The 17,341-nt window shown below is 37.4% G+C and overlaps 2 protein-coding genes across 10 annotated transcripts in view; one reads left to right on the top strand and one right to left on the bottom strand.

The window, feature by feature from the left end:
* Positions 1-7,364, bottom strand: part of RBM46 (RNA binding motif protein 46) — a 56,738-nt gene extending 49,374 nt beyond the window's left edge. For 4 of the 9 annotated variants that reach the window (XM_031941371.1, XM_031941376.1, XM_031941377.1 and 1 more), the window contains exons 1-3: positions 7,246-7,363; positions 6,612-6,767; positions 5,126-5,251 (exon numbers count right to left, since the gene is read on the bottom strand). The gene's annotated coding sequence lies outside the window, so the exon portion shown is untranslated. Of the gene's footprint in view, positions 1-5,125; positions 5,252-6,611; positions 6,768-7,101; positions 7,203-7,245 lie in introns of those variants that run through there. The other 5 variants (XM_031941379.1, XM_031941375.1, XM_031941373.1 and 2 more) reach the window with 4 other exon arrangements.
* On the top strand, positions 6,770-8,104 carry LOC116420049 (fibroblast growth factor-binding protein 3-like). Its single transcript, XM_031943508.1, is given in 4 exon segments — positions 6,770-6,924; positions 7,050-7,348; positions 7,351-7,471; positions 7,473-8,104. Coding segments are annotated over 4 exon segments (774 nt in total). The 3' UTR covers positions 7,672-8,104.
* Positions 8,105-17,341: the final 9,237 nt, after the last annotated feature.

Raw genomic sequence — 17,341 nt, 5'->3', positions numbered from 1 at the left:
ACCTTAGAAACTTTATTTCCTCTTCTTTAAGTTTCTGAGAACCTATCTTTCCTCCCATCTACTTCATAAATTCATAAAAACTCAAAATCCAGTGTTGCCTTTTTGTTTTGATTTAATTTGTTTTTTTACAAATCCATGCTGCCTTGCTACATGAAACATATTCACTCAGTTACCAACTTCTCAATTAGGGATGCTATTTTGGTATTATCTCCCCCAAAATCACCTTGCATTTCATCTGGTTTTCTATAACTTTCTAAATTATATCATACTGCATTCTGCTGTTTAGAAAGTATAATTTACAGCTATGTATCATCTATATACAGATGTGCACATGTGTATCACTAAGATTGCGTGTGAGAAAATTTTTTATTCTTCTCTATTTTTAAGTGTCATTTCTTCTGAAGGAAAAAAGCAAAGTTGTTGAGAACAAAAATTATGTAATCTACTTTGCCTTGAAGTAGCACTCCCAGGTATAACCAAAAGCTAAGTCATAAATGATACAGTAGTAAAACAATTAACTCCAAAGTGCCATTAAATCTTACTGAGAGAATCCCCCTACTTTGCATTCAAAATTCCTTTATAAACCACCTCCTAAAGCCACAAACAAAGTAAAATAAAAGCAACAATTTTAAAAAAAACCTTTTGCATAATCTTTGGGAAGATTTTTGAAAACAATTATCACATGTAATAACTCAGTAATCAAGCATTAAATTCAAATCTAATTAATTCTCCAAGAAATCTATTTGTTGTTGTTGCTACTGTGTCTGCTGCAATCAATATTAGAAGAAAACAATTATAAAACCAGACTACTATGAGACTTTAACCACAATTTACTTTCAGGAGTTTATAAAAACAGAGATAACCTCTAAAGAAAGTGTCACTGAATTTTAATTAAAAGTAAGTCGCAATGAACAAAACAATAGAAAGAGCACTGAATCGAGAATAAGAAAAGCTACTCACTTAGCCATTAAAAAGCAGCTGATCAAGTCACCTAGCTTTCACAGGTCTGACTAAATGATCTGGTATGATATAGTAGATATAGTATGATATGATATAGTGTGATAATGATATAGTAGATTCTATATAGTACATAGTACATGTTCCTTCCAACACTAAAATTCTCAGGCTTCAATTCTATAAACTTATCTAACTCCATCACCAGATCATTAGAGGATGTAAGGAACAGAGATCTAAATTTCTTATTAATACTATCCTTTAAAAACCTTGAACCAAATTCTACTGAAGAACATGGGTCAGTTTTTTGGGGGGAGAGAGGGAAGGGAATTCTGATGAATTTCCAGTGGTTCCATTGAAGAACATGAGCTTTTTCAAAAACTGCCCTTTTCAACTTAGAAATAACCCTTTATTTATGGAGCTAAAAAAAAGTAATTAACATTTTATTAAGGAAAATCCCTAAAGGTAAGTAATAAGGTATGACGAGTAGAGAACTAGCCAGTGAGTTAGGAAGAAGTTACTTTTATGTTCCACATCGGACATAATGTCCTAAGTGATCAACACCAAACAGGAAATTCTCTAATTGAGAGTTAGCACTGATTTGCCTCAGAAGAGGCAGAAGAGGCAAACTTTGCTATACTAATGAAATCATAGATTTAGTCCAAAAAACCAGTTATGACTGCATTAATAATGAGGCAATTCAGATATTATTACTACTGCCACTTCTACCATCATCACCACCAGAGATACTATATTTTAAAAATTACACACAAATGAATTTGACAAATCTCTTTTCTAGATACAATAAAGACTTAGAGCTTTTTTCTAGTTGCACTGAAATATTTCCTAGATATGATTAAGAATGAACTGAAGAATATTCCAAGATCTCTTGAATTGTGTAACTCAAATAAATAAAAGCCTTTCAAAGACATTTAGTCACTATAAAATACAATTATTCCTGTTTCATTAATCAAATATTACCATGATTGGCAAAATTAATATTTGATACTTGTCAACTAATTTCGTCAATTAAGAGCATATCATAGAGGATTATGGAAAGAGACTTTAGATGACATTTTGTACAACCCCTTTATTTTATAGCTGAAAAAAATTAATAACCAGATCCTGACACTCCACTTTGGGGGCACTCTCCTCTTTATCTGGTTGCCTCCTCAAATACCAGTCCCAAAAGCATATTAGCCAGGTTTCCTCAACATGGCAATTTTCCATTAACCAAACTAATATCAAATTTTGAAATATACAGTTAAATTTGTAAAACTGATAATACAGTTAAAGTATCACAACCAAATTCCACATAACTAATCCACAAGTACCTCTTAAAATTCTGCTGTGTTTTAATAACTGTGATCAATTTTATTAGAATTAGATCTTCTTTACTTTAATATTGGGATCAACCCCTCAACCAAGTTCCCAACCACACTGCAAGCTAACAGCATGCTATGCTGTTTGAGACATGATCCAATTCATGACAAATATGTACTATATAGAATCATTTCATAAAGAAGTCTAAAGAATTTCTGAAAACAGGTTAAATCAAAGAACAACAATTAAAACTGTCACAAGAATTTTTTTAAAAGAGCAAAACTAAATATTCCTAACCCTTAATGTATATACCAATTTGATTTTTTTCAAATAATTTTAAAATTCTTTTCAGATCATGATGCAATAAAAACTACATTCAACAAAAAGTTAGGGGGAAATAGACCAAAAAGTAATTGGAAACAAATAATTTTAAAATTGAATGGGCCCTTTTAAAAATGTATTTGTCTACATCAATGACTAAAAATTTGACTTTACTGATACTCTATTGAACTCTTCTGTCCTTCAACAACTTACCAATACATATTAAACTTTCCCATTATTTATAATCATCATCTTGAAATTCTGAGGCTTGAAAATTCAACTCTGACTGCCACCAATTTCTACACTTGAGGCAAACTATTTAACATTTTCCTTTGCCTAATTCTTCCCTTACAGTATCCCCTGAAGAAATTCCAGTTTAATTAATACCGTAGCACTATTTTTCATTTAAACCTTTCTCAGTTTTTCTGAGATTCTCACAAGCTCTCATGGATTTGTTTTCAGCTTCCATTTTGAAGTTAATCGATTGTCAAAACTTTTTTTTTCTAGAAATAATGAAGACTTCAACATTTTCAAGGCCAACTAGCCATTAAGGTGCTAAATTATCCCAAATTTATCCTCCTGGAGGAGTCAACTATCCTGTCTACTAAAGACTGTACAATACTGTTTTTGTTTTTCTTCAGAGAATAAGTAGGATTTTCCCAGTGATAAGAATACTTCAACTCTCTTACTCCAGGAAACAAAGGAATCAGTAAGGAATATACACTGAATACCACTGAACATTGTTAAACATAGAATCTTGAAATCAAACAAATGAAGAAATGGTAAGAACTTAAAAAGTCATTAACTGAAGCCATGACAAAAGATGAATTATTTAAATATAAAAGACTTCCTAGAAGAGATTTTAGAGTTTTCCAAAATGTACGGACCTATTCAAATTTCAATTACCCAATTGTCTTTACTAATCCAGAAATTCTTCTAATTCAAGTAGCTTATGATTTAGTTTAAATTCACTTCCAAGAGAGTTGGAATTTTTAGTTCCCATTACAAAACTCATTTGATCCTCACACAATCCACAATTTCTTTAACAGTTTAGGAGTCACAATTAATGAATTATACATGTTGGTTACCTATGTGAAAGTGATCATTCCCAAATGAGATGCCAAAACTAATGACTGCCTCCTCAATTACTTAGCAATTGAAATAGTTCTCAATTGTGACCCAAAGCATTGTCACAGGTTTACTAGTGTTAGTTTAGATTACAGTCTTTTGGTTCCAAGAGTAAAGGTGATAGACAAGAGAATGTAATCAGGTATTGCCAACATGTAAGAATAAAATAGAAAACGCTGCACATTATTCCTATGTGTGATCTCTACAATTCTCAGGACCAAGACCTTGAAATTTTAAAGACATCTCCTAAAGCTCAGGGACAAAGATAAAAGTAGCAAGCCGTGAAGGCAAGAAAACAACATAGCTTTAAAATGGTATGTTCAAGAGTATTAGGGTTGTGTTGATTGTATTTTCTTTACATTTTAAAATCTTCTTCTGAACAGTAATACTTCAAAATTTTTATTTATTTATTTATTTAATAAGAGATGGCTAGGTGGTGAAGTGGATAAAGTGCCTCAGAGACATAATAGCTGTGTGACCCTGGGCAATCAGACTTAACCCTATTTACCTCAGTTTCCTTAACTGTAAAATGACCTGGAGAAGAAAATGGCAAACAATTCCAGTTTCTTTGCCAAGAAACCCTATTAAGAAGTCAGACACAACTGATAAAACAACTGAATAAATAAACAGCAGTACACACAGTGCATTCATTATTCAGGAAGATGTAAGTTTCACATCAAAGCAAAATTATAACTTGATAAATATAAACAATTAGTCTACAGAATTATATTTCATTTATCAAATTTAAATCCTTCTGCAAAATTCTCCTTTCCTAAAACAAGTCATGAAATTTAAAAATGAACGTGACAAATTTTAGCTGAACTTTGAAATAAAAATTAAAAACATCATCTTAAAATCCAAAAGTACCTTCTTGAGAGGGTAAATCAATTCTTTAATGCATTATATATAATATGTGGTTAAGTTTCTAGTCTCAAAATGTGGTGATCAGTAAGGCTAGAGTAGAGTTCATCGTTCATTCAATGATAGGTTAAACCAAGTATTTCATTGCTCCAGTCATGGACCCCACCACTGAGACATTTATAACAAGAAATGACACTAACCAAAGAAGTGTGGCAGGTTCAACACAAATATATTGGGCATACAGTAAAATTCATAGTATTATGTGGCCTATATATTTATTATCATTGTAGATACATACAAGCAATTTGTTAAAGAATTTTCAAAATTATCTTTCATATATTGGGAATATGTCAGATTTACTTTAGGCTTAGAATGGCTAAATTATAAATTTTTTTTAAATATATTGGTACCTTGTACAAGATTTGTAATTTTTAAACGATTATGAATGTCAAAAGTAACATGCTCTTTGATCCTAGATTAAAGAACTTTTTCTAAGATAAGGACTCTCTTCCTAATAAAATACACTACAATTCCTTACGTAATGTTCTCCAAGGTCTTCTGTGAAGTTATCAATGTGAAAATATTGATTTTTATTTTCTTTCCTCTTTCACCAATCATCAGGTAGTAAATTAAAATGGATAACTGCATTGAGAGTTCTGTGGACCTTAGTGATAAAAATTTCAGAGGTTATGCAAGAGTTGTCATAATAAATATATAACTAGTACAGACTATTCTTATGTGCATATATTGCCAACAAATGCTTATGGATGTGACCTCACAAATCAAGGACTACATTCAAGATTTTCTAAAAATCAAAGTGTCATGAAGCTTGATTGCATCCTACCCATTAATGTTAGGATCTCATACTACAGCTGAAGACAAACACGGAGTTTAAAATTTAAATAAGGAGACACAATGATAACTATATTTTCAATTTGGTGCTAGTGTCATCAAAGATGTGAAAAGTCATTGCAAAAGGCTTATGTTCTCCATCAACTTAACATTATTAAGTATAATATAGTAATAATAATTTAACAATATTAAAGCACTTTTAATTTTTAGAAAATAAAGAGGAGTTATAAAGCTAGTAGTAATCTTCACTACTTAATATCAAAGGTGGTAATCTTCACTATTTAATATCAAAAGTAGACCATAAATTTCTTCAGAGCAAAAGATTTCACTTTTTTACTTTATCTTCCCTATCTCCCCTTGCCTTGAAAAAAGATAATTGAACATTTGATGAATTTCTCAAATAACTGCAAACAATTGGGATTTTAAAATATACATTATGAAAATACTTCAAAGTTCACAGAAGTATTTGGCCAGATCTTTAATAATTCAATATAAATTCTGTGCCTTTCAGCTTCACACTGTAAAAAGTGGGGATAAGGGGAAAAAATTTTGAAAATACATTACTAGTATGTGATATGCCGGTTAGTTTTCCGTATAAAATGCTTTCTTTTTCTTTTCTCTTCACACCCATAAATTGTTGAATTCCGTGATATATTCATGAAAACCTCTTCCAAATAGATGGGTTTTTTAATAATAAAAGAAACTACCCCATCCAGGGTTAATATATACACATATCTGAATGTATATATGGGTACCTATGTTGACATATATTGCTTTTAATGCTAGCCCTAAGTTCATCTATAGTCCAAGACAAAGCTGCAGTCAGTTCATATTACAAAACCTTGCGAAACTTGCAATCCTTAAACCCAAGAGAGCCTCGTGGTAAATAATACTAAAAGTTTAAGGACTTCGTTCTATTTTTTAATGCCTGCAGGGCACACGCTCGGTGTTTTCGGAGCCCTCCTAACCCAGGCTCTTCACAAGGGAGCCCACCCGGACCTCGGGCAGGTCCTTCAGCCCAGGAGGAGGGTTCTTTGCAGGTGGCTCCAATGCATTCCTTCCCTAACGTTCGGGCAGGTAAGGGGCAAGGAGGAACTAGGGTGGACTCCGACCCTGCTGCATCGCCCAGGGCTTAGCCTCGCTGTTAGATCAGTTTTTTAACTATCGATTACCGTGTCTGGCTGCCCGCCCTCGTATTGGGGTGGAGAAGGATCAGCTGGTGGTGTTCCTGTCCCTCCTGAAGCTTTCCAATGCACAATAATCAATAAAGACAAGGAGTCCGAGGCGAGGGGTCCTGGGTTTGCAAGCATCCACCCAGGGTAAGACCTCTATGGAAACAAGGGGAAAGGAGAGTTGTTACAAGTTTCGTCCAAAGCGTGGGAGTGGGGGCGGGGGGCTTCCCGAGGCGGTGCTGCCCAGGCTGCGCGTCCTGCCCACACCGTGGGAGGGGGATTTTCCCGAGAGGGGGTTGGGGTTGAATTACAGGTGGGCTAAGGGGAAGGGAATCCCGAAGGGTCTGGGCGGGTAGCCCCGGCCCCACCGGACGAGGCCCCCCGGAGGCTGAGCCCCTAACGGCCTCGGCTCGGCCCGGACACCCCCTCGCCCCAAAGACCCCAGCCCAGCACGGAGTGGCAAAGGGGAAACTCGGCCGAAGCCCCTTACACGCCTGCGGCGGCCCCGGGCGCGGGAGGAAGGCGTGAGTGTGTCCCAGTGTGTACGCGCGTGTTAGTGCCTGGGGGGCGAGGCGGGGGGCGGGGGTCCGGCCGTTACCGGCGGTTTGGTGGCGCCCCCCTCTCCCCTCCTCACCCCTCGGGTCCTCGGAGGTTGGTCACAAGTCTCTGGGACCAACGACCACAAACCGCCGCTGGCGCCGCCGCCGCCGCTTCGGGGACCCGGCGGGCAGTGTGGGGCCGCCGCGGGGAGAGGGGAGGCGGGCAGGGGGCAGCTGCAGCGGCAGCTGCAGCGGCAGCAGCAGCCGGGGAGCGGGAGCCAGGGGTGGGAGGGGCTCGCGCTGTCCTCGCGCCTCCGCCTCGCCGCTCGCGCCCCAGCGAGCCCACCAGCACCAGGCGTCCTCCACCGGCCCGCGTCGAGCGCTCCCCACCCGCCGGGGCCGGGGCCTCTGCCAGCCAATCAGAGGCCAGCCTTTGGATGCCCCCGGGGGTGGGAGGGCGGGGGGCGGGGAGCAGGAGCGCCCCCTCCCCCCCAGCCTGCGCTCCCCATCCGAGACCCTGAAGTGGGCGGGCCCTGAAACGAAATCTCAAAGAATCACCTGGCCGGGAGGGAGAAGGGCTTCGGACGGGCAGCGAGGGCAGCCAATGAGGGCGAAGCTCGGGCTCAGCCGTGTTTTCGGGAGCCAATCAAGGAAAGGCAACCTCGAAGTAAGGAGCACGTGGCGGAAGGAGACCGATTCTTGCGAAAAGTTGTAAGGCCGAAGGTGCGTTTGGATTTTGTTTCCCATTGGTGAATTATTTGTCATGTGAACTGTCTGGAAGAAAGTTACAGGGGAGGAGTTCATATTTGTTAGTTTGTTTCCAGAACCCCCGTAGGCAGTCTGAAAAAAGTTTGATTGCTGTTTTTAAATGCGCTTAAAAATTGCAAAGGCCGCCATTATTTTTAATTTAACTAAAAGTTCGGAGAGGAGTACTTTTCAAAAACCCAAAAACATGCAATTTCTTTTTTTTTTATTTTTGTTTGTTTGTTTTTTTAATTTAATAGCCTTTTATTTACAGGTTATATGCATGGGTAACTTTACAGCATTGTCAGTTGCCAAACCTCTTGTTCCAATTTTTCCCCTCTGTCCCCCACCCCCTCCCTCAGATGGCAGGATGACCAGTAGAAAACATGCAATTTCTTTTTTTGTTTGTTTGTTTTTTAATTTTATTTTATTTAATAGCCTTTTCTTTACAGGTTATATGTATGGGTAACTTTACAGCATTGACAATTGCCAGACCTCTTGTTCCAATTTTTCCCCTCTGTCCCCCATCCCCTCCCCCAGATGGCAGGATGACCAGTAGAAACCATGCAATTTCTTAATAAACTAATTTGGTGGTTAAAGTATAAATATTTATATTTATGTATATCAATCAACCAGAATATAGAAAGCGCCTACTTTGTGTTTTGCCGAGTTTTTGCAATGCCTGGCTCAAAATAGGCGATTATTAAATATTTATTGATCTGTTAACACTGAGTGCCAGTTAACAGTGCTAAGCCGGTCGGATGCAAAGGAGTTAGGTCATTTACTCAAAAGAGTAAGATCCTTCAAATTAATATCCAGTCAGCCTCCAAACTCTGAAATTGAGCAAAGCGCGTAACCCATCTTGCTTCAGTTTCCTCAGTTCCCCTCTGTGGGGATAATAGCACCTACCTCCCAGGGTGGTTGTGTGAGGATGAAATAAAATACTTGGAAAGTAACTGACACAGCGGGCACTTAATAAATGGTTCTTTCCTTCCTGCTCTCAAAAGATTGGCTAATGGATATTTGTGCATATATGTATACATACTCTGTATTTTAATGCCAGAAATTTTCTCTTCATGACATCAAGCTATTTATTTAGTGTAAGTGAAGTCATTTAACTTACATCTGAAAGCCTTCAAAGAGGACATAATTTTCAAACAATGAACTGGGAGTACAAATCCCTTTTCTGGGAGCTCTGATACTTTGTGCATGTGGGTTTTCAGGACTGATATTTGTGAGACTATTATTTCATCTTGTATGAAAGGCTTAAAGGTGTGACTTTGAAATACAGAATTATAAATACTGATTGTAATATTGATCTAATGAGGGAAAAAACTAGGTTCGCTACTGAATGATGAATCAAAACGCCTAAATTAAAGGATTTTTTTTTTTTGGATTTATAACTTCAGTTATCACTTTACACCCGCACCCCTTTCCTTATCTGAGTGAAGTGACCTAGAAAACACAAAAGTCATAGTTATCTGTAAAATTGTTAGCATGAAAGTAACACATTTTGTCCATTGAACAAGACATGCTGCTACTCATAAGATGAATAATTCAATAAAAGATATACCATCAAAATGTAAACAGAAGGTGGCCTTCTACTGATAAAGCAAATATGACACATCAAAGTAAACTTACATCAGAAAGGACATCAGAAACTACTGTTACTTCAGATAAACTAATTTAACATTTTATAATTATGGGCATCTTGGAACTAGATTTTGTTTTCAATTCATAATGCTTATACTTCAGAACACTTGCCAAGGAGACTTCTGCTCCAACCTCAGACTTTAATAATGCTCATTGCAATTACATCAAATGAAATTGAGTTCAATTCAATTCAGCCAGCATTTATTTAAATGCTTAGTGCCAAGCTAGATGCTAGGATTGGAATACAAAGACAAATCCCAAATAGTCCACACCTTCTAAGAGCTTGCATTTTCAGTGGAGTGGGGCTGGAAGAACTACCACAAACATGCATAAGTAAATGTAAAGTATGTTTGTGTCTGGTAAATTAAAGGAGGGGACTCTTTCATGTGCAAATATCCCTTTCTACTAAGAAAATGGCATTTCCCCAGCATCCTTAAATAAATAAATAAAAGAGGGGAAGGCACAGGCATTAATAAATATTTGGGAGAATCAAAAAAGATTTTCTATGAACAGTAGAACTTCAATTGAGCTTTGGAGGGAGCTAGAGACTTGAACAAGCAGAGGAGTTGCATCTCAGCTTTGAAAGGCAGCCTATACAAAGACATGCAGACCGTAAATATACGGAACATGAGCCCAGTTTGACTAAGCAAAGTGAATAAATTTAGGCCATTCAGTATAGAAATTAGGATGAGGGATGTCTCATTTAAAGGAGTTTTAAAATAAACACATAGATGAATTTGGGTTGTTGTTTTTTGGTTTTTTTTTTTTTTTTTCCCATTTCAGTTCCTTCAGTTGGTGGCAACTGTCACAAATGAAGGACTAACAATGTGATGAATCACTTTCAAACCAGAAAAGGAGAAAAGAAACCTATGTACAGCATTTAAAAGAAATTTGTAAAGGGATATTTCATGTTCCAAACTGGATAGTAGAATGTGATGCAGCAAGCTTCCAAATGTATGTCTAGATTGGGGTGATGGTAAGGTAGTTCCTCAGATTGGAGTGGTGGTGTTGAGAGGTTCCAAAGATGGCTTCCCAGTTTTTCCTTTTCTTGCAGGAAAAATCCCATCTCTGATATATGTTTAAAAATGTTTTCTCTTTTTCAAGAATTTCAGGATAGTCTCTTGTGAGGAACAAGTTGTCCTTCTCCTTGAGGAGAATGGAATTATGAGATTAGAATTTTCCCAATTTACTCAAGGTAAGCTAACAAGAAGGAATTGGAGAATTTTAGCTATGATACTCCATGCTCTGGGGCCATGGACAATTATAACTTTTATAATTGAGGACAAGGGAACTTTCTATAATTAAGAAGGTAAAGAGATCTTTTTGGCTGGTGTTAGGGGGAAGGAGGCAAAAGAAAGCAAGATGTGAATGACACTTATATGGGCTTGAGATGGGCATAAATCTTGCTAGGGATTCTTAATCCTAAATTATCTAATAAAATCCAGGAAACTGACAGGGGCAGTTATGTCAGACGTTATGGAGATACAGGTAGCTGTTTCCTCAGGATTCTAAAAAGGAACTAGCTCAGATTCTCTAAAAGAGAGGATATCTTTTGAGTTCCTTCCAACGCATAAAGATCCCAAAAAGGGAAAGGAGAGGGAGAGAAGTCCTTAGTTATTAGTGGAGTTATATATAGATGTCTATTTTGCATCTAAATAACCTATAACAAACATTATCGATTACTTTGTGATCTCCAGAGTCAGGTAAAATAGCATTTTCACTAACCACTAAACAGCAATAGCAACTACAAGTGAAATGAATCTTGGTCACCATATTTCAGTAGTTCTATAGCAGCATATGAAAGGGAGTAATGTGTAAGCCTTGAAAATATTCGTTGGAGCCATTTGATAAAGAACTTTAAAACCCAACAAATGAACTTGCTTATATGTGTTCCTAAAGCTAAGTGATTTTAGGATCTGCAGCTCCTGGAGTCAGATCTGTGGCTTCAGAATACCGCTTTGACACTTCTGTGGAAGATGAATTGCAATTTAAAAAAACTGAAATATTTGGATTATTTCAGTAGTCCAAGTGAAACGTTGTTGAGGACCTGAACTAGGCTGTGATGTGACTGGAGGGAAAGAGATGAGCGCTCAAAATATCAAGAAAGTAGAATTAAAAGACTTAATAAATTATTTGCAAAGAGATAGGGCAGGATGACAGCCTGGAGAATTACAAATGACTGACTTTAAATCGCCGTGACTGGAGGATGGTGGCACCTCAGTAGATACAGAAACATTGAGAAGACGAGGGTGACCCTTGGGGGAAAGAGAAGGAAAATTTCAGGAACCTGCAATAAAAGCAAATAGTCTGAAGCATCTAATGGGCATTTGGTAGTGTGGTATTCTATCTAAATGGAGAAAGGCAGACTGAATATAAAGACCTGCAATTCGCCCTCATAGAGATGATAATTAAATACATGAGAATTGACTGGATCACTAGGAGAAGAGGAGTAAGGACAAAACCTTGAAGTATATCCATGATAATTATCTAGCACTGGAGTCTGAGAAGATCCATCAGAGAGATAGAAAGCGAACCAGGAGAGAAAAGAATATCCAATAAGAAAGGAAAGTCAAAAGTATTTAATGCCATATAAAGATAAAGGGGACTGAGGATTGGCAAAAGAACACCATTTGGTAATTGAGTATCACTGGTAATTTGGGAGACAGGTGTTTCAATTGAACAATGAATTGGAAGACACTTTGCAAGTGAAAGGAGGGAAAGGAGTAAGGAGTGTAGACAATTTGGTGGAAAGGAAGTTGTTTTTTTTTGCGTGTGTGTGTTTTTTCTCTAGAAGTTTGAGTAGGAAAGTGGGGAAAGGATCTATGGGATGATAGATTAAGGGGATAGTAATGACTAAAGAAAGTTTTAAAGATGTAAGATGCTGGCTAAAGATTAAAAAGAAAGAGGATGATTACTTAAGGGCAATCTGTTAGAGTAAAAAATAGGGAGACCAGTTGGCTTTAGAGAAGGATCACCTCTTTTTCGGAGAGCAAAGTAAAAGAGGACCAATCACGTGATGATTACTAAGAATTTCTATATGTAGAATAAGCAAGAAGAAATTCACAAGAAATTGCCTCTCTTTTCTAGATAATATCATGTCCACTAAAGTTTTACCCTGGGTTTTCTAAAACTTCTGATGCTACCAAAAGAAGAAAGACTTTGATAGGAGAGCAGCCTAATTAAGTACAAAAAGGCTTATTACCACAGGGGATTGCCCGCCAATGTTTTGGCCACAGCAATTCATCAAACTGCAAGCTGAAAGAAGGCAGTTTTGGCAAAGAGAGTACCCATTCCGTTGAAATCAGTGATTTCAACTGATCTGGACAAGGAGATAGGGGGATGGGCATGGTGGCTAGGGTGTCAACCCAGGAATCAAGAAGATTCATCTTTCTGAGATCAAGTCTGGACTCAGACACTTATTAGATATGTGCCCGAACTAGTAACTTCATCCTGTGTACCTCAGTTTCCTCATCTGTCAAATGAGCTGGACAAGGAAATGGCAAACCACTCCTGTGTCTTTGCCAAGAAAACCCCACATGGGGTCATAAAGCATTGGACGTGATTAAAACAATTCAACAACAAGAAAAAAAACATAATTTTTTAAATAGTGCTAGCTCAGTGAATAATAGTAAATAATGTTATTACGATGTTGAATTCTTTTTCATTATTTCTAGATACACAAAATTCATTGTTACTAATTTCATTAATTCAAAGGATGGCAAGACATAGCTAAAAATATTTGAGATTATATATTAATTTGGGTCATTATTTTAAGGAAATTTAAGATTTCCTTGTGGTCAGAAGCAGCCTTTAAAAAGGTCAATCAACCAGCTTATATAGTGGTTACCAAAATATCTCATCACCCATCCTACCCACTATCTTGTAATTAATATGTGGAAAGAATAAAAAGATGATTAAAAAGTTGTAAAACTAGATTTTATCCAGTTAGGCATCCCTGAATCTTAAACTCTGATTAACACAGGGTCCAAGACATCCTAATAGCTTTATCCAGGACTTGTATTTTAGAGATGGACATGAAATAACTTGTTGATAGACACACAGGAGTAGGGCTTGGATGAAAATCCAGTTCTCTTATTCATCAACTCTTTCCTGCTGAATTACCACTTAAACAGGATAAAATAAATCAGTAATGAACAGTCTATTCACAAAAATACAAAAGAAACATTTTTTAGTTTTTAATGTGGTTACTTGTTTTAGTTAATAACTTTTATTCAAACAAGCATCTCATTTTTCTGCTTTCGTAGGTTAGTCTCCATTGAAAGTACAATATATGGAAAATATAATGGAGAAATAAATATTAATTGCTTTATTACAAATAAAATATGGAAAAACATTGAGGGGGTGGATTTTTGAAATGGCCATAGATAGCTTCAATCAATATCAAAACAAATACAAAATCAATAAATCAATATCAATGCAACTACAAAATCAATACAAAGTACAATGCTTCAACAAATTCTAGTCCTGTAAGTTTGATGAGGGAGCCTAGACTAGTGGATAGAGAGAGAGCTGACCTCAGAGGTCCTGATTCTGACACATGCTGGCAGTGTAAACCTGAAAGGATGACTCAAGAGTTTCCCGTGAATGACCATACAAATTGTGGTGTAAGGAATGGATGTAAGGAAACATTACAATGAGCATGAAAACTATAGAGAATCATAAGAAAACTCGAGTCCTTTTTGAATGAATAGTATCATTTCTATACCTTCATAAGACTTGGGACACAACCTTACTGGTAGTGACAACATATAAGTAGCTCCAAATAGTTTTCTTTTCACAATTGACTATTGAAATGATCCAGGATAATTAAATATCAACTCACTGATTTCTCATTTGGAGAATAAAAATCAACCCTGAAACAGCTCTCTAAAATTATAATAGCAGGAGTTGTAGGTTTCTAAATAGTCACTAGATGGAGATGTTATTTTGTGTGATAGGAGAAAATCCTTTTCCAGAAGCAACAGAGAGAGCTGTACTTTAACATCTCTTCTCATAGGGTTTATAACTGAGATTATCTGTTCCAGTGGTGTCCAACTCAAATAGAGAAAGGGCCACTAGTCCATTCATTATTGACATATATTGATCTAGTTTTTACATATATTTTAATGTATTTTTACTTACATTGCAAAATATTTCCCAGTGCCATTTTAATATTCTTTTAGGGATCACTCTAGAGTGGTGCTGGGTCATACTAATGAAATCGGATCTAGCTCAGCCTCCTCCCTTTGATGATCTTTATCAGGAAAAAACAGAACAGGAAACCTCCTAAGAATCTCAATGAAGCAATCACTGAGGCTCTTACCACAGAACTGGTTATCATATGTTAGTGTTTTGGAATCAGAAGACATGGATTCAAATCCTGCTGCTCATCTGTGTCACACACAGGGCAAAACTTGAGCACCTTGGGTCTCCCCTGTGAAAAACCAAAGCCCACAGGTTTGGGCTAGATCTTTATGGTTCCTTCCAGCTCTAAATTCTGGGATCCTTCAGCAAACCTCTTTAGGGATACACCTGTATTGAGACAATTCAATTTAAAAGACGCTCAACAACTTTATTAATCCTTTAGAATGCCATTCCTAGGGATTAAAAGATGAAATGAGAGACTTCCTGCCCCTAGGAAGTTTACATATAATCTGCCAAATTCCACCCAGAGCTATAGAATTCTGAAAGAAAAATCAAAAGCTATGCAGTCAACAGGTTTCTTGAACATTATGCCTATTTGACTTACTCTATATAACCTCTACTTAAAATCTTAATAAATGGGCTTTGCCCCACTGCTCCCCGGAGCGGTTGGAATAAGAGCAGCTCCTATTTCCATAGTGTACTTATGAAGCTTTACAAACATTGCGGGCGGGGGGTAAGGACATAAGGTATTTTACAAAGGAGGACATTGAAGCAGAATAGCAAAATAACTTTCCCATGGTCAGCCAGCTAGTAAATGTCTTCTAGAACCGGGTTTTAAAGACTGCCATTAGCAGTCAGCAGACATTCATTAAGCACCTACTGTGCCAGGGACTGAACTAAGTGCCAAAAATACAAAGAAAAGGGAAAGCCAGGTCCTGCTCTCCAGGAGCTCAGTCTAATGGGGGAGAGGGAGGAAGATTATCCATGCAAACAAGCTATTTACAGGATCACTTGGGGGAAACCAATGGAGAGAAAGAAGGTGGACTGGGGAAGGCTGCTGCTGAGACTCGACAGCCAGGGACCTGGGGGTCCGAGATAAAAGTTCCAGCTACGAGCTGCAGCCAGGTGCTCTGACTGCAACACAGCTTTCGTTCCAGTGCATGGTCCCCAAATGTCCCCAAAGTCCGAGAGCAATTCTAAACACTAACTGACTAAAAAGCCATACCAAGATTTTTGCAGCTGCTTTTGCTCCTGGGAATACTTCTGGGAGTGATACTCTTTTAAGCAACTCTGTTCCTCATAGTTCATCTAGGTGTCAGAATTAATAGAGGGATAATCCTGAGAAGTCCAAAGAGGTCAGCAACAAGAATAAGAATATGAATAATAATTACTGGCATTAATAGAGTGGCCTAAGGTTTTGAAAGTATCTTACATTCATTATCTCATTTGAACCTTGTAACAGTGCTGCAAGGGAGGTACTAGAGACTTTAATGACCCTCATCTTAAATAAGAGAAATATGAAGCCTGAGTAGTCTCCTGACTGGTGCTGCAGGGAATCCAGACTGAAAGCAGGATCTGAACCCGGGTCCCTGTCTCTCCTGTTCTAGCCGCTCTGCTGGCCTGTGTTCCTTACTAAAATAATAAATTAAAAACTTCCCTGGAAACAATAATGGTATTTTACATAGTACTCACATAGTATCTTAAGTTTTCCCAAGTGCCTTATATAGATTGTCTCACTTGATGCCAAAACAACCCTCTGAAGTAGACATTTTTATTATCCTTATTTTAGAGATGTAGAAACGTAATCCAGTGGGGTTAAATGACTTGTACAGGGTCAGTCCAGTATCTAGGACAGGATTTAAACTCAAATCTGTCTGATTCTAACTCTACTGCTTTAGCCAGTGGCCCATCTAATTTCCTCAATATGAAACACAAGGGCATACTGGTTTGGAAGAAACAGAATTAGAAGGTAATTATTTGGAGAGGAAAAAATATCCAGAACATCAATGGACACAGTGGAAAAAAAGGTAGGACTGAAGGGGAAATAGCACTTCCACACCTCAGACTAAAACATCAGTCTGACATTGATATTGGTTGAAAATAGAGAAGTAGTAGATCAATGAAACAGACTGGACAAGGGACAACCAAAACCATGAAGCTCCTCCAGTGGCTGGAAACATAAATGTCTTAGGAAACACCATTCTATTTGCTAAAAGGTTGGAAAAACTAGAAAGCTTTCTGCCAGAAATTAGACCAGTGTCTTATGCCACAGTCCACAATACCTTCTAACTGCATACATATCCCTAATATTAACATCGTACCATTAAATAAGATTAGGTAAGAAACAAGTCATAATCTTTTCATAGCTGTGAGTTGGATGGGGATGTATCCAAACAAGAGCCAGAGACCATTATTAAGAATAAAATAGGATGCTAAGTGAAGTGAGCAGAACCAAAAGAACATTATACACAGCAACTCCAAGATTATGTGAAGATCAATTCTAATAGACAACAATGAAGTGATTCAGGCCCCAATAGAATTGTGATAGAGAGAGTCATCTGCATCCAGAGGGAGAGCTATGGAGACTGAATGTGGATCACAGCATAATATTTTAACCATTTTGTTGTTGTTTACTTGCTTTTTTTCTTC

This window comes from Sarcophilus harrisii, chromosome 6 (assembly GCF_902635505.1).
Source record: "Sarcophilus harrisii chromosome 6, mSarHar1.11, whole genome shotgun sequence".
In the NCBI taxonomy this organism is placed as follows: Eukaryota; Metazoa; Chordata; class Mammalia; order Dasyuromorphia; family Dasyuridae; genus Sarcophilus; species Sarcophilus harrisii.
This window is presented reverse-complemented; position numbering and strand designations above follow the sequence as displayed.